Here is a 25,811-nt window from a genome sequence, read left to right on the forward strand (position 1 = left end):
ATGAACCGGTTCAAAATACTTAACTGGTGGTTTTATGAATTATAATGAATGCTGCTACTCCCTAAAAATGAATGTATTAAAGAGGAAATAAGTTCCTTGGCTTGCTTCCAGCTCTACAACACATTTATTTCATTGCTTTCGAACGCCAGTGCTGGAGGCTCAGAATAAGTCAATGGGAGGAGGACTTCAGTCACAGCAGCCAGCAGGTCTACTGAGCAGATAAAATGACATCCATGGGAGAGTAACAAGCAAATAAGAGGTAAGTATTTAACAAATAAATATAGAGGTAATCTAAAGGGTTTTTTTTCCTTTCTTCAAAAACTCTGCTACCATAATCTTTCATTTCTATTCAGTGGTTTAAAGACCAAAATGAAAAATTTGCCAATGTTAAAGGGGAGGTTTTAAACATGGAATTTGTAGACTTTATGAATAAATGGTTTAATCTTCCTCTTAGCTTCCCTTTCCTTCCCAAGGAAGGTTAAGCAAAAATATTGACTACTTAAAAAAAAGAACTGGTTCAAGTGTGACATAAAGTGGTATTTTGAAAATATGTGTTGCAGAAACATGCTTTCTTTGAAAGACAAAATTACTAAAACAATTATTTGGATCCTGGTAACACCTGTTTTTTTTCCTTCTTTCAAACTAAAGGAATTCTAAAATGCTTTATAAAAATGGCATTTATAACAATATTAAGATAAACCTGATCAGACAAAACACAATTAAAAATAAAGATTCCTGGTTGGTAAATCATTTACTGAGACCTTAGGTGGGCTTGGAGTGTTTCTAGTTGGGTGGTCAGTGTGTACCAAAAAGTCCTATTCAGAACTATTTAGTGCTTTGATGTTTCTATTCTTCTGTACATATTCTAAAGTAAAGGTAACAAGATATTCAAGGGTCAGGAAACACCTAGCTTTTTAATATAACCACTGAAAAAATTAACATATCTCTTCTTTCATTAATTAAGGCATATCGAGGGAATATGTTTGCAGGAACTGGCTGCACTTGGTCACAAACGCACAAGAGACCTATTGAGAAGGGAGAGGCTACTAAGTTCAACTGTTTTTTGAAAATAAAGAAATAAAATAATGCAATTCACATATTTTTATGTCTAGGGGAACTCTCTGGCATTCAAATTCAAACACTACTCTAGCACTATAGCAAAAAAAGAAAAAAAGAGAAAGAGAATCTAATAAACATTTTTTTTCCCCACAGCTATTGATTTCTTTCACTAAGGCTTCCGAAATCTGAGGCTCTGCAGAATTCTAAACATTTGGGCCTTGCCTACAGACATGGACAGACACATGTATGCTCTCATTTTAGAGAACTTGAAATGTTTTTTTAAAGGAAGGAGTCAACTTTGGCTTCAAGGATTTGGCATGGGTACAATGCCTTAAAAAAGCAGATGACCCGCTTAGCTACTGACCATGCGGACCACTGTCCGGAATAGGATCAAACCACAGAAGAACAGCGAATGGCTTTCTCTTATAGAATCTCTGAACAAAGCACAACTCCTGAGCACATTTTGCAGAGCTCATTTGATCACTTAATCTCTTCTAACTGGTCTGGATTACAGAGAGAATCGATACCAGAGGAAATGAAACAGACTGGTGAGGAACAGGGAAATAAACCACGCTGGGCAGCTCTTCTGATACTCATGGTGATAATACCCACAATTGGTGGAAACATCCTTGTTATTCTGGCTGTTTCACTGGAGAAAAAGCTGCAGTATGCTACCAATTATTTTCTAATGTCCCTGGCAGTGGCTGATTTGCTGGTTGGATTGTTTGTGATGCCGATTGCCCTCTTGACAATAATGTTTGGTAAGTATTTCACTTTGTTCCTGCTGCCAAACCACAAAACTATGATATGCTAGCAGAGAAACGGATATTCATTTAATCTTTAAAAATGGACTTGGAATATTTAAAGATATAGTGAGCAAACAGTTCCTCATTTTTCATCATTTTCTATGGTTAACAATCAGCTTTAAAGACCAAAAGATAATTTTTTAGAAACAATTCTACTCCCTCCTCAGCCATCTAATAAAATCATTTAAAACAGTCATCTAAGTTAGCAATATTCATAGATTCTGCATAATTACCTAGGAATTATAGTGAAGAACAGACCTATACTTTAACTTTCCCATTATTAATACTTTTTTTTCTTGACAAAGCAATAGCTAGGACACTTGTGTGACAGTTATGTGCTGGGTTAATTATTAGTGATAGGGTCTTTGGATCACTAAATTCCAATTTAAATCGCTAAACCCCAATTTAAAATCAGAATTATTCTAAAAATTCTTGTTATATTGCTTTATAGTTTGTGTACTTTAGACAAACACAATTCTTACAAGTGTCATGTTAAGAAAAAATTATGTTTAGTTGCTGAAGGAAATGGTTTGGCTCAGAGCATCCAGAAATCATTCATCTGTTTAATTTTTATGATTTCTGACCATCTGTGTCCTTGATATATGTAAGAAGAATCAGACTTCTAGATTATTAAAATAAGTGACAAAAATCTGAGTTATTACAATAATAAAAAAGGTAGTTTGATATTGAAATCTTAGTTTGTTACAATAAAAAAGATGATATTAAAATGGTGTAAGTAGTTTCTGATTCCTATATATCATCTCTAGTTACAGAATCTGGGTAAACACAAATAATTCTGCTGGTGAATTATGAGGTCTCCCAAGAATCGGCATTAAGAGGATATTTAACTTAACGCTTAGCATAAATTGATATTCCATTCATTAATTGCTTGAGAAAAATGATTATTGGTAGCAGATAGGGTTTTAATACGGTAAAAAATAAAAATATTTCAGGGTACAGAAGTAAAATTTATTTAACTAGAAAGTATATTAGAAGGTGAAGAAAAACTGCCATTCAAACTATTATATTCAGGTTTAAATGCTACATTTTTGTAAGTAATTATAGAACGATATCTAAAATCAAGTACTTGATCACTGAAACACAATCAGATGGTGATTGGCTGAAACTTCCATTCTAAATCAACACTTACCTAGGCTTTAAATTCTGTGGCAGGAGAAGCAGAAATGAATAAGGTTCTACTGCTTTAATAGACTCTCTAATCAATCCCCCTCTGTTTTATATATCTGTAATCTTTTGAATAATCTAGTGCTACACGAACCATGGAAAATAACTAAGAAACCTTACTCTAAAGGAGAACCTAAACAATCTTAATTCTCAATAAAGTTTAAAAGAAATAAAGTAAATGAGGATTATGTAGGAACATTTACGCATATTTGGTAAAAACCGTATAGGCATTTGGTTCAAGCTCTTACCTCCATGTACACAATAGTAGCTTAAAGTGTAAAATCACACTCTTTAAACAGTGCTTTGCTAGGCATACAGAAAATGTTAAAATGCTCATCTCATACTACCATAAAATTTAATTGATGTATTACGTTGAATAAATGAGACTGGATGAGTTAGGTAGAATTGAATTTTAACTTTAAAATCCATGAGTCCATTAATATCAAACATCTACTATATGCAAAATACTGTAGCAGATACTTAAATTATCAGCTAAATAGTTAAGGAATCTTAAAATGCAAAGTTCCATGGTATTAAAGTGAGCTGACAAACAAAACACAAAAACAGGTAATAGAGATAATTCCATGTATTACACAGGAGAATAGTAGGCATCCAGCAGCTGAAAACTAAGTTTATATTTAAATTTTTGAGGCCTAAGATATTATTAGCAATAAAAGTTAGCAGAAAACTCAACAAATTTTAACACAGAATATATGGAATGTCTTCCTATTTATGTTTAAATAATTACAATATATGTTTTAACCACACTTCATTCTTTCAAATTTTTAATTTTTAATTACAAAATCAAATCTTTCATAGCCCCAAACACTTTTACTATCAGTAATTAAGCTGTATAGTGAGGTTAGTAGATTTTTAAAAAATGAACTAACCTGGGAACTTAACCACGATTTAAAACATTATTGCATTAATTCATTACTGAAAGCATTATTCTATTTCTATAAGAAAATGCATGCAGCCCTCTAGAAAGCTTCAAAAGGATGCATTCATAAGTTGGGAACTGCACATACTATAAATGTGGACTTACCTTCAAATACTAAGATTTTTTGATAGCCTTTCATATGTTAACAAATACTAAGACTTTCTAAATTAATACATTTATGAGAATTTCTGATAACTTTAAAAGGCAGGAGTAGATTTTGTGTATTTTTCTCTCATTATAGAGATAATCTTCAAAACTTCTGAAGTCTGTACAAACAAGAGTGACCCTTGTTCTGTAAACATAAAAAATTAACTACCACTATGAATGATTTAGTTATCTCGGAAATTCAATAATATTCAATCCAAATTCAAAAGTAACAAAGAAACTTCATATATTCTAATAAAATTAAGTTTAAAAAAGGGAGAACAGTGAAATTTAAAAAGAGGCTTTTATTAACCAGTGATCTGCATAATCTTTGATTATATATTGTTTGAATTTCTATTTTACCAAGATTATGACAACTGACATAACATGGTCTTTCAAATGAGTTGTGCTACGTCTACTTTTCTGCCACTTCTTCTCTGGGAGCACTGAAATGGCTGAAAGACAGGGGCTTGATACAAGACACCCAGGCTTTGAATCCTAGTTCTCCTGTATTGGCTTAGGAAAGTCAATTAACATATCAGAGTTCAATCACTTTGTCTGTAAAATAGGTATGCTAAATCTTACACTGCAGATATCTTGTGAAACTGTCAAGTAGAGCCCAGCACGTTATAGGCACTAATAATTGGCAAGTATTAGTACAGTATGCAAAGGGTTCATATACTTAAATATATGATTTAGTTTAGATGTGAGTCTGACCAGAGATGAAACAGATGTATAACAGTAAAAGAAAAAAAATCAGTTATTCATTTATGCAGTGAAATGCTGCTCTGCCCAATTCTTAAATGAGGAGGCACAGAAATTAAAGGCACTTCTTTTTCAAAAGTGGAAATTTTTTTTTTTTTTTTTGAGGAAGATCAGCCCTGAGCTAACATCTGATGCCAATCCTCCTCTTTTTGCCGAGGAAGACTGGCCCTGGGCTAACATCTGTGCTCATCTTCCTCCACTTTATATAGGATGCCGCCACAGCATGGCTTGACAAGTGGTGCATCGCTGTGTGCCCGGGGTCCGAACTTGCAAACCCTCGGGCCGCAGAAGCAAAGCGTGCACACTTAAGCGCTATGCCACCGGGCTGGCCCCGGAAAGTGGAAATTTTAAAAATATCAAGGAAAAATTTTCATAAGTATTAAATCACTTGAAACATTTAAAACTATCATATTAGACATCTAACCCCAAGATATTTCATCTGCTCAAACGTAGTGGAAAAACAACAACAAAAACAAAACAGAAGCTTCATAATAAAAATTTAAGCACTGATCTACGTCCCTCTTTTCTGGAAAATAAAAATAGAAACAAAAATTTATGAAGATTAAAAAAATGTGTACTTGAAAACTATGTCCTTTTTGAACGTCAGGGCTATTTAGGATTTGTCCTGCTCCAACACACTCATGAACTATTGACCTTCATACAATGAAGGTCATACAATGAAAAAATACAATGGCTTTTAAATTCTCAAAAGGGAAATATCTTATGCTCCAGATTATAGATTAATGTCAATTATTTTCTGAAGAAATGACATAACTCAGCTTTCCAAACTAAAAACCTGCCCAAAGGGTAAGCAGTTTTCAGATAAAATGAGTCTATCTCATCAAGAACCTGAGTTTCTGGCCAGAAAATTCAAGTTTTTATACCACTTAAAAAGAATGCAAGAAAACAAAAAACTAAGCATGACAACACATACAGGTTATTTAAGTTTCTTTGCCGTATTATATATAACAAATAGTAGTTAAAATTCAACTTTAGTAAAAGGCATACTTTCACGACAAATTTAATTAAAAGTTAAACAGTTAAACATGTTCTCATGCCTTTTTTTTGAAGTACAGCTTTAAGTTCAGTTGGATGCACGCACTCCTGCTACAGCAGGCAGGAAGACCAACACCGATTTTATAATGATGACATGGCTTATTGCTTCTAAGTAGGAGTGTTTTAATGGCCGGGCTAGTTGGCTAGTTTCTCTCAAACAATAATAGTAATAAGAACTAACATTTATTGAGGCTTTCTCTATGCCAGACATTGTTCTAAACACTTTATACGTACTACTGCATTTAATCCTCAAAGCAACTCTATAAAATTGGTATTATTACTATCATCCCCATTTTACAAGAGAGGACATAGAAATAAATAAATGGCAGAGACATGATTTGAACCAACGAGAACTGACTCTAGAATTCACTCTTAACCTCTATTGCTCTGCTTCCTCAAATGAAATGAGAAATTACATCAACCAAAACTGTCATATTTGGCAAACAGCCAACATTTATATCTTAAATAACTCTATCTAACAAGAGGGCCATAGAATTTTCTCTAGGGACAAGGCAGAACCCAAAATTTTTTAAAAGTTATATTTCATATTAAATGATACAGAATACTCGGGTCTTAACCAATACTTGTACGAAACTTTGAGATGATTGCCAGACCTCTTTTCTGAGGAAGATTTTAGATCTGGGTCCATGCTAACAACTTCATAGTTGTTGAACTTTGTCTGGGAGACAAAAAGAAATTTAAGTAACTGAATAGCAATTCTACCACACCTTATGTATGGTGGTATTTAAAGCATACAAGTCATTTTAAACAACAAAATATTTGTGCTACTAATATTTTTAGATAAATAATGAACTGCCTATAATCCAAGACTTATCTAAGACTTGTTTCGCTCCTATAATTATCAATGTGTAATTATTTCAGGCACCCATAGAAATGCCATTATTCAAACCTTACTGAAATTAAATTCCTCTTTGAGTTTAATTTGGAAGTGGGTGGGCGAAAGAGGTGGAAAATGGGATTTGTTTTTCAGAGAAATTTTGTGTGCTTTCTTTTTGTGGGACAACAAATACTACATAATTAGTGTGTTTTCCCCCTTCTGTCTTAGCTTTCATGGAAAAGTCAAATTTAGAGCCCCAGAATAGCAGTAATTAATTTAGTTCAAGTACCTGATAACTTATTTTGCTTAGATTGACTCCTAGATACACTTTTCTTTCTTTCTTTTTATGTAAATCTGTAACTGCTCCATTTTAAATAATATATTAAGTTCTTATGGAAATAAACTGGACATAATACATTACAACAAATAAATGCAATTATAAATCCTTAAAACTCCTAATAAAAATAACAAAGTTTTGGAAGAGTTAACCTATTTCGCCATACCAACTTAACCTTTTTCAGTTATTCTGAATAGTAAGAAACTTTTCTGACCTTGAGCCTACCAAATCAATAGTAACTAAAAAGACAATTTTAGAATGAAAGTATCTAGACTAGGAAAAGTTCCTATATAAACTGAGAATGTCTGGAACTGTTTTTAATTTGTAGCAATTCTTAGACTACCTGAATCTATTTAGGCAATTAGACACACTTTTTTTCATTTTTGCTTTGTATAAAAGATTTCTATTAACTTAATGCAGTCATCTGTTACTTTAATGTTTGTTTGATAAAAAGTCTATTCCTTAGTACTTCATGAAACTTGGAATCAAAAAGGTTAATCACAAAGATCCATCTCTCGATCCTAAACCTCATAGTCTCTTTCTTTCTTAAAGGAAATTCTCTATCATGCCTCAATACTTCTACTGTTAACAATAAGAAAGCACTGACTCAAATAAAATTCTAGTGATCTGCACTAATTTTAAAACACACTTTTTGTTCCAAAATTGGAGTTTATAAAATAAATTCACTCTGTTGGAAAGTGAGGCTAACAAGGCTTCATAGGCTTAATTAAACCAGCACTGAAGAGCTTTCCTTCTTAGCCCACAATTAGGAGTGTGTGGGTCAGATAGTCTAATTCCAAAGACATGTACATTTATATGAGAGTTCTATTGTGGCTTCCTGCTCATGGCTACTAGATTTATGACCAGAATTTTACAGACCTTAATTTCAAGAAATATAATCCATAATTAGAATAGCTAAATAGGCAAGTTTAAACTATTAGTAACTCATTTCAAAAGATGATACAGAAAGAGCATGCATTTAAAGAAAGCAAGTCTAAGATATAAGACATTAATTACGTGCCTTTTAAAATCCTTAACTATGATCAATATCCCTGGTTGCAGCTCTAGACTTGAGTATTTTTCTACCTCCTACTCAGTCATAAATCTAGAACTTCAGGACAGTTCAGAATGCAGCCTCACTTTAAGTAGTTTCCACTGCAAAACTCTCTCAGCTGTGATTCTTTTTTTTTTTTTTTGCAAGGAAGATCAGCACTGAGCTAACATCTGATGCCAATCCTCTTTTTGCTGAGGAAGACTGGCCCTGAGCCAACACCCATGCCCATCTTCCTCCACTTTATATGGGACGCCGCCACAGCATGGCTCTACAATCAGTGCGTCGGTGCGTGCCCGGGATCTGAACTGGGGAACCCCGGGCCGCCGCAGCGGAGCGCGCACACTTAACCACTTGCGCCACCGGCCCGGTCCCTGTATATGATTCTTTTCACTCTAATTAGACCATAAATTTGCTTACACTCAGGTCAAAGAATACACTGCTGCCTTTGACTGTCCAAGGTCCTTTTCCACTAAATAACAGAAAATCTGAATTCTACAGCTACGAGGGAGAAAATATGATTAGATTCTTCCTAAACATAGGCTTCTCAGCCATACTTTATTTCTTTGTTTATTTTGAGAGTTTAAGTTCCAGACTTAAGTCCCCATAAGCTCCTTTCTATGAGGCACTCTGAGTGCCTACTCTACACCAGCAAACCTAGGTGCATCTTTTAAGACTCAAGACACAACCTTTTCCAGAAAGTCTAAAGTAGTGCTTCTCAAACATTAATTGGCACACAAATCCCTTGGGTATCTTGTTAAACTGCAGTCTGATTCAGTAGGTCTGGGATGAGGCCCAAGAGCCTGCAGTTCTAACAAGTTCCCAGATGCAGATCCTTGTTGTTCTGAAGAGCACACTTGAGTAGCAAGGTTCTAAAGAATACTTTCAACGAACGTTTAAGTTTTGATAAATAAACGTTCCCTCTTATATTCAAAGACTTAATTGAACCTGAATTTACTCATCTGCAAAAAAAAAAAAAAAAAAAGATATAAACTCTAAAATCCCTTCCAGCTCAATGACTCTATAATTTATCATCTCCATCCCTTATCCTCACCCCCAATTCAGTGAAACAGGAAAAGTTGGATTATAGTAATTTACTTAAAAGTATGACCTACTCCTTCCACCTGATGCTTTAATCCTTTTTGAAGAAGCTGCTGAACAGGGAACCAAGTACCAAGCAATCATTTATCCTTTTGGAATAAAAATTCATACTTATTTTGTTATTTTGTTCCTAAGGAGAAATATTTAAAATATCCCGTCTAAGAACACCACACACCAAATATGGAAACAGAAGGCACCAAAAAGTGGATTTGTCAGTCCTGCTACCTTTTTTGGGGAGTATCCAAATATTTTTCACTGAAATCCTACTCGACTCTTGAAAAAAACATACTTAAGTCTACCTAAAAACTCTTTCCCTAAATTATGGTCTGGGGATGCTAACCTCTCTCTACCCCTAGGCTTCTTGAATTCAAAGAGTTTACAACTCTTGGTGCTCTGAAATCCTGAGGTGGTTATCTTGGTCCTCCTTCAAGTATCCCAATCGTTCGATACCTGTCCAAGTCAGATATACTTGCAAAACCCAGGAAAAGAAAAGTAGTTTATATTTTGTCAGTAGACATAGAACAATTAAACCGTAAAAAGGATTTAGATAATCTCATATGTATGACATTTGTTCTATACAGAAGTAATTTGCTTTTATAGCAAGTTCTAAAATCTGTGTGTTTTGGTAAAATGGATTCTAACTGAAATATTCTAGGCTGAACGCTAAAATAAGTTTTAGTTGTTTTGAAATTGCAATCACGTATGTAGCAGGTGTATGTATAATGCATAATATATCAAACCCATATATGTATGGATACTTGTCTAAGTAAATTTATTAGAAAGCTATGTAGAACATTCAATATCATATCCAAAATCTGAATTTTTTTTTTTTTTTTGGTGAGGAATGTTGGCCCCCAGTTAACATCCAATGCCAATCCTCCTCTTTTTGCTGAGGAAGATTGGCCCTGGGCTAACATACGTGCCCATCTTCCTCTCTTTTACATGGGACACACCGCCACAGCACGGCTTGACAAGCAGTGTGTCGGTGAGCACCCGGAGTCCAAACTTGCAAACCCCAGGCCGCCGAAGTGGAGCGTGCGCACTTAACTGCTATGCCACCAGGCCAGCCCCAACCTAAATTTTATTTGAATAGCAAGGTTAAGTTCCAGTTTCAACAGTGTGTAAATTTTTAAAAGATCACAAAAGGAATAGACAAAGAGCAAAGATCAAAATAATGCTAAAAATGCCAAACTGCCGCTGATTTAGAATAAGGGTTGCAATTATTATACAAAACGGAAAATGTATTTAAAAGGTACCATCTACAGAAATATATTTAATATTATTGACTCTATTATCTGAGGTTGAACATTATCTTATAGAGGTTAAGTCATAAAATTTCAGACGATAAGGGAAAAAGTTACAAATATGTATCACTTTAAAAAGAAACTGCAGATTGAAGGTTACTATTTTGCAGACTATGTTTTTGTTTTGTTTTCTCTCTTTCAGAGGCTATGTGGCCCCTCCCACTTGTTCTATGCCCTGCCTGGTTATTTCTTGATGTTCTTTTTTCTACTGCATCCATCATGCATCTCTGTGCCATTTCAGTGGATCGTTACATAGCCATCAAAAAGCCAATCCAGGCCAATCAATATAACTCACGAGCTACAGCATTCATCAAGATTACAGTGGTGTGGTTAATTTCAATAGGTATGTGGGGAATGTCAGGGTGTGGGGTGGTGTATATATATAGCCTTTGGTTCCATTAGGCTAGGAGAATACCAGGCCTGGTAGGCCATGAAACTCAGCACAAGAGGTCCAGGCAGCCTACTGCTACACCAGCACAAGCTCCTTATGCCATTACATTCATCACACAGCTTCTAAACCACACTATCAGCAAAAAGTGTGAAAAAGCAAAGTTCACGTCCTCAGAAAGAACCATTTTCACAGTGTTTACTGTGATATCTTCCTGCTTTGATTGTGACATGCAGAAAGACTAAATCTGAAAATAGTTTTCATATTTGTCAACAGATCATGAAGGTCTAGGTAATGCAGAATCCCAAAATTACATTAAAGTAATAAAAAAACGAAATGCATCTTAAATCACAGCTAAGAAGATAAATAGGAAAAGAGAAAAAAGAAAAAACAACCTCAACATTTTGTGCGCAGTTGTTTTGGAAGCCAATAAATATATGTACAGACTAGAGGCAGTAAGTGTCTGCTTAAGTGTTTTGAAAATGTTTAATCAGTAGTTTTAAGAGAGATGCAAATGATATTCAGAAATGACATTTCTTCTAAACTGTTTCATGCCTCTGTACCCATCTTTAATGCTCAAAGATAGCTGCTATAATAGAGTTTCTTAGCATGTAGTACAGCATAAATGATAACTCAAACTTCTTATAAGTTAATATCAGAAAACAAACAGATTCACAACAATTACTCTGATCATTAATAGTCTGACCAGCAGATTCACTTCCTCCTAGTAAAAAAAATAAAAAAAGACAAAAAAATCAAGAAAGATCTAGAATGCTAAAAGGAAATCAAGAAAAAGATGTGACCTCTCTAGTCAGAATAAGAACACTGGGGCAAAAAAGCAAGACACTGAAATTGACCTTTATATTCCTGAAATAATGATACTAGGGCAAAACTTCTTTTGAAAAATTTGGAGGTAAAAGTAAGAAGTGTTACTACTCTGGATTGGGAATAAAGTAGGGTCAAGGAAAAGTCTATTCCGAATGGAGAGATTTATAAGCAGTGAGAAAGGCCAGTTTCGGAGGCAAGGCTGATTGACAGAGCAAAAGAGGCCCTGCCCAAAAGAAGCTAGGGAATGGGCATGGGAGACAGGAAAACTAAAGCAGTTCATGTTAAATGACCCATATCTTTTTGGTAAGCTCACTGCAATGAGGAAGAGGGAAAGGGAGACAGTGTGAGGTGTGTGTACTGGTGTAGGGTTTGGGGAATAGGGCCAAAGTCAGGGAGAAAACAGGAGAAAGGAATCCTTATAAAGAACTAAAACATTTCAAACTGTGAAATATGATCAAGCCAATAAATAAACAGCCTGTTGGTAGAAGTGATACCTCAATTAAGGCTAGATAACATGAATTTATAAACCGATCTAATTTTTACTGAGTACTTAAGATGTGCTAGATACTAAGAATACAAAGATGAATAAGAAAAAGAATCTCTGCAGTCAAGGAAGGCAGATATATAAACAAATTAGACTAATATGAAGTGATAAGTATGCAGGAAAAAAAGAATAAAAGACGACCCCAGATGTATAGCTTTGGAAGGGATCTTACAAATCTACTTTTTCCTTTTACACATGAGAACAGAAACCTAGAGGTTTTAAATAGCTGGCTTTAAAAAATCTCAAAGCTCTTCAGCACCAAGGCCAAGATCAAGGGTCTTTTCATTTCATCACACTTTGCCTTGCAGAACCAATGACAATTTAGTAACTTTGTAAAAGAATAAGCAGGTGATGGGGTTAGTTTAGTTTTTAATTATGCAAAGTGCTGAAAAGAGCTCAGTTTGTTCTTCTGGATTTACTGTTATTCTAGGTAACACCTGGTAACAGTAAGGTATGAAAGGAGAATATGGGAGTAAGGGTACAAAAAGTACCAGTGAAAACTTAAACGTTATTGACCAACAAGCCGGTTGAGAAGGTAATGTGAGCCTTGACGGAGGTCAATGGAATGCAAAAATAGAGAAGGAAGGATGGACTAGTGGCCAAGATAACGGTAAAGAGAAGTTCTACAACGATGAAGAGTGGCAGGGCTAGAAAGAGAAATATCAGCGCTCATGGTTTCAGATATGGGATAGTTTTAAGTGGCCTTATGGATGGCTTCAGGAGTGCAAATAATAATCATTAGAGTTGAGGAGTTCAAGAAATAGAAAACTAAGGTGTTGGAAGAGTCCTTAATGGGATGAAGTGATGGAACATGGGGGCCATACAGCAGTGGAGAGGAAGACTACAGCAAGGTGCTGAAACCACTGAGGAAGATGGATAAATGTCCTGGAGGATGGCAGATGACCTGGATGGAGAATAGAGTGGTATAAGCAGATTAAATAGACTTCAAAAAGGAAGTGTTTTGGGGGGAAAGAACAGTGGAATGATTATCTCTAAGTAACAGAGTCGAGTCAGCCAACTTTTTCTGTAGAGGGCAAGGTAGTAAATATCCCAAGCTTGCAGATTCTATATGGTTTCTGTCACAACTACTCAACTCTGCAGCAACAGAACAAAAGCAGCCACAGACAATACGTTAACGAATGGGTATGGCTGTGTTCCAGTGAGATTTTATATACAAAAACAGGAAGCAGGCCAGATTTGGCCCTTGAGCTGTAGTTTGCTAACCCCTAGTGCAGAACAGTAAATATACAGAACCCTCTTTCTGGAGGTGTACCTGAGGAAAAGCAGAAATAGTAGTGGCCTCCATTAGTAAGGGTTTGAAGAAAATATTCTTGTTAAGGGTTCTTTAGCTATCATAAAAGGGCTCTGCAGATGATGGAGTACTTTTTAGGTTCATTCAACAACACAAGGATTCTAGAAGTTTCCAAAGATCAATTCAAACTTATTTTTAAATATCTGCTGTTTCAAAGGGAAAGGATTCAGGCTGACCCTTGTGTTGTCTTCCTAATAAGCTAGTTCACTAAACAAGATCATATTTAAATACTTACTTCATGGTATTTAAAGTATCAGGAAATTAGCATAAGGTATATTTCTTTCTTCTATTAGAGGAACTCTCAATCTTGAAAATAAATTTCACCATTCACATGCTGTCAAATATTTAAGCAGCATTTTTTAAAAAACAATTTCCCTAAGAAGTCAGAAGGAAACGATTAAAAGACATTCACAAATATCAAAACTGTCTGTTAAACAGAAACTGTGTAACCTCAAAGATAATAAAATATGTATCTATTCAGAATTAATATATTGCATGAATGTACTCTGAAGTCTCTTTAGATCAACTACATTGGATATTAAGATAAAAGCAGCTTCTCTTCTGAATTCCTTTTCCTTAACCTGGGATCGATCAACAAACAAAAATACATTATGAGAAATGGAGAATAAATGAAGACATTCCCTACTATTTCACGGACATACTACAGCTTTAGGCAAGCCTGAATTAAAAATGTGAAATCACTAACCAATCTCTGTTTAAGCAGGTTTGCTTACTTAGGTTTTATTTGTCACATCTTCCATTGATTAAGTGCTTTGACAGATTCTGTATTGTGGGTACCAGGAATTATAATATACTAACTGCATAAAGTCACTAAGATAAACTTTAAAAGGATCTAATCTAAGAGTCAAAGGTCATAAAATTAACTCAATTTATCTTGTTTCTTCTTCCTTAGGCATTGCCATTCCAGTCCCTATTAAAGGGATAGAAACTGATGTGGGTAACCCAAACAACATCACTTGTGGTCTGACAAAGGAACATTTCAGCAATTTCATGCTCTTTGGATCACTGGCTTCCTTCTTTACACCTCTGGCGATCATGATTGTCACCTACTTTCTCACCATCCATGCTTTACAGAAGAAGGCTTACTTGGTCAAAAACAAGCCACCTCAACGTCTAACGTGGTTGACTGTGTCCACAGTTTTCCAAAGGGATGAAACACCTTGCTCATCACCTGAAAAGGTGGCAATGCTGGATGGTTCTCACAAGGACAAAACTCTGCCCAACTCAAGTGATATCATACTAATGCGAAGAATGTCCACAGTTGGAAAAAAGTCAGTGCAGACCATTTCCAATGAACAGAGAGCCTCAAAGGTTTTAGGGATTGTGTTTCTCCTCTTTTTGCTTATGTGGTGCCCCTTTTTTATTACAAATATAACCTCAGTTTTATGTGATTCCTGCAACCAGACTACTCTCAAAATGCTCCTGGAGATATTTGTGTGGATAGGCTATGTTTCCTCAGGGGTGAATCCTTTGGTCTACACCCTCTTCAACAAGACATTCCGAGATGCATTTGGCCGATACATCACCTGCAATTACAGGGCCACAAAATCGGTAAAAACTCTTAGAAAATGCTCTAGTAATATCTATTTCCGGAATCCAATGGCAGAGAACTCTAAGTTTTTCATGAAGCATGGAACGAGAAATGGGATTAATCCTGCCATGTACCAGAGCCCAATGAGGCTCCGAAGTTCAACCATTCAGTCTTCATCACTCATTCTACTAGATACACTTCTCCTCACCGAAAACGAAGGTGACAAAACTGAAGAGCAAGTCAGTTATGTATAGCAGGAATGGCACAGTTTTCATTTAACTAATACAATGATGAGTAACATGATGAAGCAGATATAAATGTACCAAGAATTACATAAAAAAGAACTTTATGTCATGTATCAAATCATCTCTTTAAACTAAGAGTCATGCATTAAGATTATCCAATTTTCTTTATTTGTACAAAATTACTCCATGAAAAAAATCATTTTATAAAGCTGCAAATTAAAACAATCCAGCATTCTATGGTTAAATGTCGAGGTATTCAAATGAAATAAAATTAAATAAATCAATAAATTTCAGGCTTAAAAAAATGTCATCATAAGAATTTATTTAGTTCCTAATTGTATGCAAAGCTGTGCTAAGAATGAAATAAAATAAAACAAACAAGCATTAACCTTGTCTTCAAGGCCTTAAAAGCATAAGGCATAACACAAAATAACAGTGATAGGAACAGAGAACTAAAAATAAGTGCACAAAATAATGATCACACCTGGAGGTAAGTTAAGATTGCCATTTACAGTCTGGCTTAGTTACATGTAGTCATGATTCTGCTTTGATCAGGAAACTATCTTGATAGAAAAGCTAGGGAGGACAGTAGTTGGATAAAATGATAGGATCTTAAAACTAGAGCTGTTTGTTAAAATTGCTGTTACCAGGCATCTACTCAGCAGAGGTGGGTCTCCTGGAGAGGGAGGAGAAAGCACATGAAACCACTCTTGGGTACCTGAACCTCATTATGTTCCTTCAAGTACATATGCAAACTGGAGGCATTAGACCTCAGTCTGGGAACCTAAACTTTAATGATCTCATAAACTGAAATCACGGTTACCCAAGCTTGCCCAAAGACGGTTGAAATTCCGGCGCAAAATTTTTTATTCACTTTTTCATTAATTTCATTTTGCATTGCTAGATCTGAGAATAAATCCAATCTATGTCAATTACTAGCTGACTGAATTTACGAAAGATACTTAATTTCTCTGAGCCTCAGTTTTCTCCTCTACATTTCGTAGAGTTCTTATGAGGATGAGTACATGTGGGCACCCTGCAAACGGCAGACAATTCTATCTACTTACTTTTGATATTTTATTTTTATGCTACTCTCATAAATGGTGAACAAACTTAGGCTGGGGGTATGCAATGAATACAGCCCATATCTCAGCTTTTCCTTTTCAGGGTGACCCATTTTTATGCCTCAACCTATTGCTCTATTGCTTCCCTCTCCAAGCAACTCCGTTTAAGAAAATTACTTCAAGAAATGTGTTGGCTATGGAGAAGCTCAGCATAAGTGGCCCTGAAATATATTCTCCAAATGGCAGAATCCTTTCCTAGAACACGGGTCTAATACATAAATCTTATGGGCTCTATGTCATTTGCCAGAAAGAGAGACTCTTACAGATTTAATTCCTAAATCGTCAAAGCTTTAGGCACTTTCTTCATTAGTCTGAGATTTTTCAGCAGCACTAAGGGTGGGCTGCCTCAGACAAGAGGCAAAATAATTTATGTTCCTAAGGAAAAAAAAATCATTCTCTATTTTGGTTCCAGTCTCTATGATGAGTTTGGCATACGCTAAGATTTATATTCTTGCCAAGCCATGTGATGTTTTCTCAGATATCTCTCTAACAGTATTCCAAACTGCATCTTATGTATCTAAAGGCATATATAACTGTTTCAGGAAGTCTGCATACTAGATGGCAATCACACTTACAAAGCTCTACCCCTAGACAATCTATATTAGAAGGACTATCTTTCCACGCGCTCTATATGGCCTCTAAATTTGTGTATGTGCTTAAACATATGTACACCTACAAAATTTACTGTAAGACCTTTAAATTATTTAGCTTCAATTCCTGAAAAAAAAAACTCCTTGCTTACAGTTAGCTGAGAGATCTTTCTACAGTTAATGAGATCCTTCTAGTATTTCCAGAAGATTCTAGAAAATGAAATACAACCCTAATATAAACTATTTCTGAAATAGTACAACATAGCACAAAATTTTTTCCACTTTGAAATATAACTGATATTTCTATTTCAGAATACTTCAAATAAATCTATAATTTTAAAGCAAATCTAAGTTAACCATCCCTATGGCAACAAAGGAACTCTATTTAATCGTCTTACCTTCAAAGAAAAGGAATAGATTGTACCTGTTTAGAAGAATAATTAAAAAAAAAAACTTTCATTCTATTCCATATTTATTTTTAATTAATGGAGAGAGGAAAACAAACGTGTAGAAAAAGAATGAAAAAGACAAAAATAGAGTAAGGAAGTTACAGCACCTAGAACACAAACACAAAGATACCGAAGCAGAAACAGAGAACAGCATACAGAGAATATGTATCAAACTGATATAAAATTGTGAATGGAGATATTGTAAAGATGATTCAGGTACTTTGTGGTAACTAGTTGATTGCCAGGATTCTTTCAAATTCTAGGGATCTACGATGATGCAATATTTTTATATTCAAGGAATCATTTTTTGTGGTCTAAAAAATATCTGCACTAAGAATCTCCCTCTCTTCTTGCAAGATCCATCCTATGTGAAAGTATATTAATGTATACATTGAGAAATGTTTAGTTTCATATTTTAACAGCTTAAGTTATGACAAAGATGGCCAGGGACTTCCAAGATTGTCTAATTTTAAGAAAGGTGTAATCAGACCGTCAACTTGTGCACCATTACAGCAACTTAATTGCAACAAGTATGTAAAGACCAATACTTCTTTTAACTTCTTTCTTCATTTTCCTTTCCAAAGTCAAGTTAAAATAATTTAGATTCTGTTCAATTCCAATTGAATTTTGGTTCAATGCCAAGCACAGTACTGTACAAAGTGTTGTTTTAATAATAAAATCTGTAGACTAGACTGATAACAATGGGCCCGATAATCACCTATTTATCAGATCAAATGTGTACTAGGTTCATTTCAACTTGGCAAGAATGTTTTTCAACTTAATTTTCTACTTTTATCATATACATTATGAACAAATAACCCAAGAATATCAGTCAAAAGAAATAGTGAAAATATAACTCCCTGGACTATCCTTAGAATAAAGGAGATAATATACACGACAAGTTTTAGTTTCCCACAGAGACAAATCTTAGTTCCTGAAGTACAAATATGTGTTTACTGACATGTTTTCAGTATTCGTGTCCAATAAATACACTTAAAAGGAAGTTAAAAAAAATTAAGAAGAAATAAATCCTTAAAACACGGTTCAAGAAGGCCAAACGTCTGCAGTTATTTTAAAAGTGACACCTAAAAGGGAAGAAATGATAAAATGGAGCACACACTAAGAAAGTAAATGATGACACATCAGAAAACATTTATTATTCTTAGGAGACAAGACAGAAACTTTCCAAATATTAAAGTTAATGAGGAAATTTGAGAAAATGTTCTTTCAGAGCCAATCAACAAGACAGTGCTCTGACGGAACGGCATGGTAGAGAAAGCACTGGTCTATCATGAGACCTATTCTGAATTTCAGTCATACCATTTAGCTCTACGACAATGGGAAATTTTATTAACTATTTTAGAATTCAATGTCCTTCTCTTTAAAAAAAATGAGAATATTGGTTGATCTCTAAGTTTCTTTCACCTTTAAACATGAAAGTTTTCCAGGGAAATGGCACTAATCTAAAATTTAGAGAACTTGGTTTTAACTGTAGCTCCTTAGATAAGTTGATTACATTTACTTCATCTATGAAGTAAGTTTTAGACAAAATCATCTCTGAAGTCTTTTCCAGTTTCTACTTCTTATAAGAATCATACTATGGGGGCCAGCCAGGGGTGTAGTGGTTAAGTTGGTGCGCTCCATTTCGGCAGCCTAGGGTTTGCAGGTTCGGACCCCAGGCGCAGACCTACACACCATTCATCAAGCCATGCTGTGGTGGCGTCCCACATATAAACTAGAGGAAGACTGGCGCAGATGTTAGCTCAGCAACAATCTTCCTCAAGCAAAAAGAGGAAGACTGGCAACAGATGTTAGCTCAGAGGCCAATCTTCTTCATCAAAAACAAAACAGAACAAAAGAATCATGTTATGAAAAAAAAACTCAGAATGGTCCCTGAGAAATAATGAGCACATAAACAACTCATTAGCTGGCTCTGACTATCCTAAGTAGCAGAGAGTAGACTATCCTAAAAGCAGCTCATGGGAGACATCTGCTGTTGAAACTGGGAATTTAGCACGTGTGTGAGCTACAGGAAATACAAGGGCAGAAATGAAATTTTGTTAATTAGAAGCAAAGCACTGTCAGGTTAAAAAGGAAAGAAAAACAGTTTTCATGAAACCCATCAACTTCCTGTGTGGCAGAATATACACAGTAGGCCACTGAATTACATATGAAATATAAAATCACTAATAGGAAGAATTAACAGCTGACAACGAAGAAACAAAAAAAAAGGAAGAGACCGTCAGGAGTAGGACTCTTTACACAAGCCAACAGTTAATAAGGGTACGCCTAAAAGAATATACTTTCCAGGGGCTGGCCGAGTGGCGCAAGCGGTTAAGTGCGTGTGCTCCGCTGCGGTGGCCCAGGGATTGCCGGTTCGGATCCTGGGTGCACATCGACACACCGCTTGGCAAGCCATACTGTGATGGCATCCCATATACAGCAGAGGAAGATGGGCACGGATGTTAGCCCAGGGCCAGTCTTCCTCAGCAAAAAGAGGAGGATTGGCAGATGTTAGCTCAGGGCCGATCTTCCTCACCAAAAAAAAAAAAAAAAATAGACTTTTCATACTAAAATTATCTGGTTTCCTGATAAGAATTTAAAAAAAAACACCAAAATTCTCTGGAGGGCAATAATAAAACCATTTGTTTCGGTTTTCAATTGTGTCTAAACTCTGGAGCAAAAATAAGGAAAGGTTAGGGTCACAGCTTGGCTAGAATGATATGCCAAAGATAAGAGGAAGAAAATAGAAAGGAAGAAAACAGAACTATTCAACTATTTTGCTTCCATTTTTCTCTTTCACCTTTTTAGACCAGAAAGATAAAAAGCAATGTTGTGAAGGCTGATCAAGATGCAAAATAGGTGAAGACACTGGCTGCCTTAAATGAGTTCAAGTCTCTAAGCTGAATGAATCACCACCCTGAAATAGAACTTGTAGATGTAATTATGAAACCACTGCTGACAAATCTGAGGAAAAATAGAAAATGGCAAAGGTACAAAAAGACTAAATAGCTAAATATTCTGATGTTCAAAAAGGGAAAAGAGAGATAGGTTTCAAGAAATGAAAAGTGGGGGCGTCTACTGCAGATCTTTTGAAAAAATGTAGAAGAGCTTAATACACAGGTTTTGTCAGATCTTAGAAAAGGAATCAATGAACACTTGACACTTCTATGGATTTACTAAGAAACAATAATGACCAACTGATCACATATCCTGTTTTGGAGGTACCATACTAGTAGATCTGTGTAAACACCATGTCTTTAGGATTTAGTGAAGATTTTCTAGTATCTTTGTGAACAAGTTGGACAAATGAAGGTTAGAGGATAATACAGTGCAGATTAGTATTTGTTTGAAAAACCTCATTCAACAAAACTAACTGGTGTAAGGATAAACTAATTAGCGTGCTATATGGGTCTATGCTTTGCTCTGTTTAATTCAACATTTTATTTTATTTTTTAATAATTTTTATTTATTTATTTTTTTCCCCCAAAGCCCCAGTAGATAGTTGTATGTCATAGCTGCACATCCTTCTAGTTGCTGTATGTGGGACGCAGCCTCAGCATGGCCGGACAAGCGGTGCGTTGGTGCGCACCCGGGAGCCGAACCCGGGCCGCCAGCAGCAGAGCGCGCGCACTTAACCGCTAAGCCATGGGCCGGCCCTAATTCAACATTTTAATCCACAATAGGAAGAAAATATTTTACAGCCTGCATAAATGGATTAACTTCCTATCTGGGATGTTACAGAGAAGATCCTGTAACTAGTTCACAATGGATATTCAAAAAATACTTGTTGAATCATATTACAGTCTTTACAGCAAAGGTTCACTCCCAGGAACTTGGGGTAGAAAATCTATAGAGACTAAAAGGACATGAGACATTTGACTCTTCAAACATGTACTCTGGGAACTTATTTTATTGTGTAATTTCATCTCAAATAAGCTATAACAAGCAGTGTCCAAATAGAGCCAAAAGAAGTACTTTTAATTTTCCTTTGTTGTGTGTGTGTGTGTGTGTGTGTGTATATATATATATATATATATTTTTTTTTTTCGGTGAGGAAGATCAGCCCTGAGCTAACATCCATTCCCATCTTCCTCCACTTTATATGGGACACCACCACAGCATGGCTTGACAAGCAGTGTGTCGGTCTGCACCCAGGATCCGACCCTGTGAACCCCAGGCCACCGAAGCAGAGAATGTGAAATTACCCACTAGGCCACCGGGCCGGCCCCTCCTTTGTTGTATTTTAAGATAAAGTCCCTAAGCTAAAAGAAACAGTAGTATTTGAGATCAGAGCTAAGTAGACAGTAAAAAGAACTACTGGAAGAAGTGCTCCTGCATTACACCACTCACTGTTACCATTACCACGACTAACACACACCTAAATAGCACTTACTAGTGCCAGACTGTTCTAAGGGCTTCAGATATATTAATTTGCTTAATCGTCAAAAAACACGCTTTTCAAATAAGTACTATTATTACACCATTTTATAGATAAGGAATCTGAGGCTCAAGGAGGTTAAGTAACAAGCCCACAGTCACTCAGCTAGTAAGCGGCAGAGCCAGGATTCAACCCAGGCGATCGGTTTCAGAGTGTGTCCTCTTAATCACAACTAAAGGGCATCTCCAATCTTTAAGTCCAAAATAATTTTTTTACATCTGCAAATTTTTCACTCTTTTGCATTTAAACAAAGCCTAATACCTTTTACTCTCTCATTAAAGAGCTTCAAGAACTCTACAACCTGTTTAAGAGACAGCACCTCACCTGAATTACAAATATACATGGAAAGGGGAGTAACGAAGGAATTATTTGGATTTAAAAAATTAAGTGAATAAGCAGAAATGTTAAGAAAAAATAAAGAGAAATAATAAAGTTGTTTTATTACTTCTCAAATAGGTTCTCAGAATCCCAAGAGACTTGCTTTTTTTTTTTCAGATAAAGAGTACTAATCTTATTGTTAAATGGTCTTCAGCCTGAACCTAGATATATTAGTTTCTGACTACAAAAACAAATGAAATATAAATAGAATCGGAAGTTAGAAATTATTACCTGAATAGAATGAACCCAAGTGATTCTACTGCTGCCCTCCTGACATCGTCATTAACGTCACTTACCTAGGAAAAATGTTAAAGGATGATTACATTACACCATGCATTCTATTGCTGGAGTAAACTGATATCAGAGGCCTACATCATTCAAATGTAAATTAGACCTCATTACTATATTATTCCTTTATCACAACATCTTTCCCCAATTTAGAATAACTCATCTGAGAATTTCTTCATCTCAGATTTAGAAGCTTTTAAAGCTTGGTGAAGTTTAAGATTTGGGGCTATTTCTAAAGACTATTTCACAGTTGCATTATAGCTTTTGCGGGCTACACTGAAAATCTAACCATTCCTTCAATGTTATTTTCAAAAAAGTATATCCTAAGTTCAAGCAAAATACAAATATTTAGAACATACCACATACTGCACTGATACAGGATAAATTATTAATAAATACTGTAGGATGTGAATATCTCTGGGAAGAATGAGTTAATAATAGTTCTAAATCCTTTCTGCATGGGAAGATGACCTTGAGTTTATCTTCTCCCAGCACCATGATGGTAGAAACCTACTGAGTTAAGACATATGTGGAATGCCCACTATGTTACCAGGCAATGTTATTTATTGTTGGTAAACTATACCTGGATTGGGAGGACTACGAGTGGAAAAACCTTGTTGAAAAACATGGGCATTGGCTTTCCTGTACAATGTGTCTCTTGTAACAGAGCATGTCCCTTAGGGGTACCTGGAAGCTAACTTCACAGGCTGCACACACTCACGTGGTCTTGTCCCTTACAAATGAGGGCGCCCCTCAGAGTAGGGTTTCAGAAGTTGCACCTGAATAACTTTAAAGACTTCCATCCCTACTGACATACTGTTATCCTGCCCTATATCCCTCAGAAAAGCTAACTGAACCTGGTGCTAGGTTATGGCTGATTGTGTTCAGTGAATGAGAATCTGAACCTGAGACCACTGGTGGTGGCCATGCAGTGTGGGTGCTGCAGTCACCTAGACACTTAGTGTCCATCTGCAAACTCTCCCTTCCACCCCTATCCCCAAGAAAGGTCAGAGTACTTACAGCAACATGTAGCAGGCGTCGAATAGCTTTGTTGTTACCTGAGCCACAATAAGCCATGGCTACGGTATACATTCCAGACCGTCGAAGAATTGGGTCCTAAGAAAGAACAAGTCAACATCAATTAACAACTTATCATTTCAAACAGTAACTTCTACAGTCTAACAGGCATAGCTGCATCCACCAGGAGAGTTGGTTTTAGGTACTAAATGATGAACTCAAGGAGAACTGTTTGTGGTTGGTAGTTTTCTAAACGAATGGGGCAATAGGAGACTCTAATACAGGAGGAATTAACTGCTTATAATTCCCAATATTCTGTGCAACATGCCTGTGCCACCTCACACTTTCTAGAAAGTATAAACTGAAGTCCAATACTAACACTCACTGCCCTATGACACAACTTCCATTTATTCAAGGAACAACAAAGAAGCTCACTTCTAATTCCACATTCTAACTTGCTTTTACCTTATCATTTGATTTTTGGGCACTGAGCGCTGAGTGAAAGAGATATGGAGTCTGACAGTTGAGCAAAATAATTAACTGTTTTATCAATAAACCATAGCGGTGGTTTTTTTAATCAGACTACAGAGGACAGTATTACTTACATTGACTACCTACTATACACAATACCATTGTAAAAACAAAACAAAACAAGTCAATGGAAAAAAAAAATCTCACCCAAATAAATAAGTATAGCGATTGGCACTATTTTTCCATGAAAAAAAACAAAGAAATAAACTTTATATCCTATTAAATGACTATGAAATTATTCCATAAACATTATTTCTAAAAGAAATCAACTTGGAAATATCTAAAGAACTTTTCTGGATCTGCATATCTGAAAATCACTGATCTGAAGCTTTCGTTAAATTTAAAATCCTTAAATTACTCCTGTTCACCTCTTCTAAACAGCATTTTTCTTTCCTAAATTTTATTTGGCTTTGTATGTCTTGCAAGAAGTTTTATCAACAAATATAGCTAGCTGCTCTGAGGAGAACAGAGATAATTCCCAGTGAAAGTAAGTGTTTCTGTAAATGCTGGAGATAACTGGAGAGAAGGAGGGCAGGGAGAAGAGGATAAATAATGTGGTCTCACCTTATCACGGCAGAGAGATTCAATGAGAGCATCAGCCTCTTCCATCCTCCCGTACATTACTAATGCAATGCCAACTGCAAGACCACGCAGAATCTTCTCATGTTGAGTTTCCTGTGCATAGCCGACCATGTCCTCAATAGCCTGGGCATTTTTGGAGCCCAACATAACCAAACCTAGGGCCAGGCCAGCTGCTTCCCCTAGTGAGTTAAACATTAAAGAATGAGAGTTATGTATGTAAAGTCAATAAAACATATCCTATTGGAAGTGGCACCTATTAGCATCAACTATCAAAACAACCATTAGCTTCTGACAGCACTTTTTTCAAACCATCTGATAAAAAGGAGGATATTTTATGTGGAAGTACATCCATATATTTATAGTTGTTTCTTTTAAATCCTGACAAAATGCACCATCAAATCCTACAGTGACTTCAAAGAAGACATTATAACAACATTTTTTCTACATTACCATCAAGCAGTATAGATAGCCCCATGATGCAAGGAGATTACTCTAATAAATTTCTATTTGCAGAAGTCTGTTATACAGACAGACACACAGGATATACCATTTAAAAAAGACTATATATCACAAAACATATTTTTATAAAATGAGTTTGACAAATGGGGAAAATTCCACTCCCTCTTCAAGTACAGAAATCCATTAGATTTTTAAGGTGCAATAGAATATAAGTAGAAAACAAATATTACAGTTATATTAATCAATCCTAAAGTTTGTCATCTTTAGAAAGAATCACTTACCCGTCACAGCATCATCCTGATAAAGGTTTGTTTTTAGCAAATCATACACATCCTGGCGTGCGGTCCCCATGGCAGCCAAACCAAGGCCCAGACTGCCACCGTGTCGAACGATCTAGGGAAAAAGTATGAGCTTCACTGATTTGGAACACTGTGCTTAAAATCCAAGCTTTTATTCTAATTTCAAAATATATTTTGATATTAAACATGCAGAGTGGT

The 25,811-nt window shown here is 35.7% G+C and overlaps 2 protein-coding genes across 2 annotated transcripts in view; one reads left to right on the forward strand and one right to left on the reverse strand.

Moving 5' to 3' along the window:
* PSMD1 (proteasome 26S subunit, non-ATPase 1) overlaps nt 1-25,811 on the reverse strand; it is a 92,479-nt gene that overhangs the window by 42,467 nt on the left and 24,201 nt on the right. Inside the window, exons 13-16 of the mRNA XM_004427668.3 lie at nt 25,596-25,707; nt 24,838-25,034; nt 23,746-23,841; nt 22,669-22,733 (exon numbers count right to left, since the gene is read on the reverse strand). Coding sequence (XP_004427725.1) covers nt 22,669-22,733; nt 23,746-23,841; nt 24,838-25,034; nt 25,596-25,707 — 470 coding nt within the window. The remainder of the gene's footprint in view (nt 1-22,668; nt 22,734-23,745; nt 23,842-24,837; nt 25,035-25,595; nt 25,708-25,811) is intronic.
* Nucleotides 1,319-15,464, forward strand: HTR2B (5-hydroxytryptamine receptor 2B). The gene is made up of 3 exons (XM_004427671.3): nt 1,319-1,820; nt 10,729-10,929; nt 14,572-15,464. Exons 1-3 carry the CDS (start codon nt 1,472-1,474, stop codon nt 15,462-15,464), a joined length of 1,443 nt encoding a protein of 480 aa, XP_004427728.1. The 5' UTR covers nt 1,319-1,471.

This window comes from Ceratotherium simum, chromosome 37, assembly GCF_057802395.1.
Source record: "Ceratotherium simum simum isolate JZ-2026a chromosome 37, ASM5780239v1, whole genome shotgun sequence".
NCBI lineage: Eukaryota > Metazoa > Chordata > Mammalia > Perissodactyla > Rhinocerotidae > Ceratotherium > Ceratotherium simum.